At 71.1% G+C, this 2,674-nt stretch overlaps 1 protein-coding gene across 1 annotated transcript; it reads right to left on the minus strand.

The window, feature by feature from the left end:
* Window positions 1–56: 56 nt before the first annotated feature.
* Window positions 57–2,670, minus strand: LOC113942039 (potassium-transporting ATPase alpha chain 1-like; the record flags this gene model as incomplete). The annotated part of the gene is given in 8 exon segments (XM_027633180.1): window positions 57–228; window positions 559–728; window positions 1,101–1,191; window positions 1,193–1,282; window positions 1,494–1,628; window positions 1,715–1,824; window positions 1,970–2,168; window positions 2,347–2,670. Coding segments are annotated over 8 exon segments (1,291 nt in total), but the record flags the coding sequence as incomplete, so codon positions are not given.
* Between the last annotated feature and the right edge of the window lie 4 nt (window positions 2,671–2,674).

The following is a 2,674-nucleotide window of genomic DNA, read 5'->3' on the forward strand; positions in this document are numbered from 1 at the left end:
GGACCCCCCAGGACACCCGTGTGTCCCTCCCAAACACCCAGGACCCCCCAGGACACCCGTGTGTCCCCCCTTAACACCCGGGACCCCCCACCTGGGGTCCACCTGCTCCAGGGGCAGCCGCAGCCGCGCCGCCACCTCCTCGGGGGTCTCGCTGCCCTCGGAGATGATCCCCACGGACGCCGCGATGGCCTTGGCCGTGATGGGGTGGTCACCTGTCACCATGATCACCTGGGCACGGGGGGGGTTGTGGGTCACCTGGGGTCACTCAGGGTCCCCCCGTGTCCCCACAGTGGCCCCCGTGTCCTCGTCCTCCCCTGTGCCCTCGTGTCCCCCCCGTGTCTCCCCATCCCCAAATCCCACGTGTCTCCATGTCACCCCCCATGTCCCCAGTGTCCCCATGTCCCCACAATGCCACCCCCACCCCCATGCCCCCCCCAGTGTCCCCATGTCCCCCCATGTCCCCCTGTCCCCCTCGTGTCTCCCCTGTCCCCCACAATGTCCCCCCACCCCCCTGTCCCCCCGTGTCCCCCTGTCCCCCCCGTCCCCCCGTGTCCCCACCCTGATCCCGGCGGTCCGGCACTTCCTCACGGCCTGGGGGACGGTGGCGCGGGGGGGGTCGATGAGGGACACGAGCCCCGCGAAGCAGAGCCCCTGGGCCAGCTCGGGCAGCGCCTCGGGGTCCGTCCCGGGGGGCACCGTCCCGGGGGGCAGCCAGCGGGCACAGAACCCTGGGGGGGGGCACACAAGGGGGGTCAGGGGGGTCACAGGGGACGGGGGGGGTCAGGGGACATGGGGGGGTCAGGGGACATGGGGGGCTCAGGGGGGAGGGGACGGGGAGGGACAGGCACCCACTTCCCAGCCACACCCCAAAAAGGACTCCCCCAGCACCCCTCCCCAGAACCCCTCCCAGGACCCCCCGAGCCCCCCCACTCACCCAGGACCCTCTCCCTGCGCCCCCCCAGGGTCCCAAGGACCCCCCCGACTCCCCCAGGACCCCCCGAGCCCCCCACTCACCCAGGACCCCCCAGTTCCCCCCCCCTCCCCCAGGACCCCCCGAGCCCCCCACTCACCCAGGACCCCCCAGCCCCCCCCTCACTCACCCAGGACCCTCTCCCCGCGCCCCCCCAGCTCCGCGTAGGCCCCCTCGAAGTTCTCCCTCCACTGGGGGTCGAGGGGCAGCTCCTGCCCCCCCCAGCAGGACCCCCCGGCACCGCTCCAGGACCCGCTCGGGGGCCCCTTTGAGCACCAGCAGCTGCTGCTCCCCCGCCTCGTGCACCGACACCTGCGGGGACAGGGACACACCTGAGACACCTGGGACAGCTGGGAACAGCTGGAACACAGCTGGGACACAGCTGGGACACGCCTGTCACACCCCTCTAACACACACATCACCCCCCCATCCCCTCACCTGTCCCCACCTGTCCCAGCGCTGTGTCACCCCTATAACCCCCCCCATGACCTCACCTGTCCTCACCTGTCCCACCTGCGCTCACCTGGAACTTGTTGCTGGAGTTAAAGGGAAGCTCCGCCACCTTGGGGTGGCGCCCCCTGGCGGCCGCCACGGGCCCCACCGTCACCTCCGCGAACTTGAGCAGCGCCGTCTCCGACGCGTCACCGATGACGTCACGCTGGGGGCGGGGCCGCAGGTGAGCGGGACACGCCCAGGAAGGGTCGGTGGTCCCTCCCAGTCCCTCCCAGTCCCCCCAGTGCCCACCTTGGCCACGGGCACGTTGTCCTGGCCCGGTTTGAACTGGGCGCGGTTGCAGAGGGCGATGACCCGGCTCAGCATCGTCCACGTCTCCGAGGACTGGTCGAAGCTCTGACCTGGCACGGGCAGGTGGGGTCACCTGGGGGGGCCCAGGTGTGCGGGGAGGGGCCCCAGGTGGGATATGGGGGTGGATCCAGGTGCCCCAGGTGTGTCCCCAGGTATCCCAGGTGTCCCCAGGTGCCCCAGGTGCCCCCGTCCCACCCGACTGGTCCTCGGTGGTGTCGGCCTCGTGGATCTGGTTGTCGAACCAGAGGTGGGCGACGGTCATGCGGTTCTGGGTGAGGGTCCCGGTCTTGTCGGAGCAGATCACCGAGGTGGAGCCCAGGGTCTCCACGGCCTCCAGGTTCTTCACCACGCAGTTCTTGCGCGCCAGGCGCTTCGCCGTCAGCGACAGGCACACCTGGGCAGGTGGGCGGGGCCTCAGCACCCTCGGGGGCCACTCGGGGCACCCCCGGCACCCTCGGGGACCACCTGGGCACAGGTGAGGCCTGTGGGTCCATGGAGACCCCCCCAGGCCCCTGAGCCTCCCCAGGTTGCGGTGGCCCCTCCTGTCCCCCCGTTGGCCCCCCGGGAGGTACCGTGACGGTGGCCAGCAGCCCCTCGGGCACGTAGGCCACCACGATGGCCATGAAGAAGACCAGGGCGCGCAGGAAGGGGTACCCGATGACCATGGCCACCACGAAGAAGGTGGCCCCGAAGAAGATGGCGAGGCCGGCGATGATGTCCACGAAGTGCTCGATCTCGATGGCGATCGGGGTCTTCTCGTTCTCCACGCCCGAGGCCAGGCTGGCGATGCGGCCGATGATGGTCCGGTCACCCGTGGAGATCACCAGCCCCGTGGCCGTACCTGGGCACAGGGGAGGGGTAACAGGGGGATCACCAGCCCCGTGGCCGTACCTGGGCACA

The sequence above is a fragment of the Corapipo altera genome, unplaced genomic scaffold, assembly GCF_003945725.1.
Source record: "Corapipo altera isolate COAL_440 unplaced genomic scaffold, ASM394572v1 129118, whole genome shotgun sequence".
NCBI lineage: Eukaryota > Metazoa > Chordata > Aves > Passeriformes > Pipridae > Corapipo > Corapipo altera.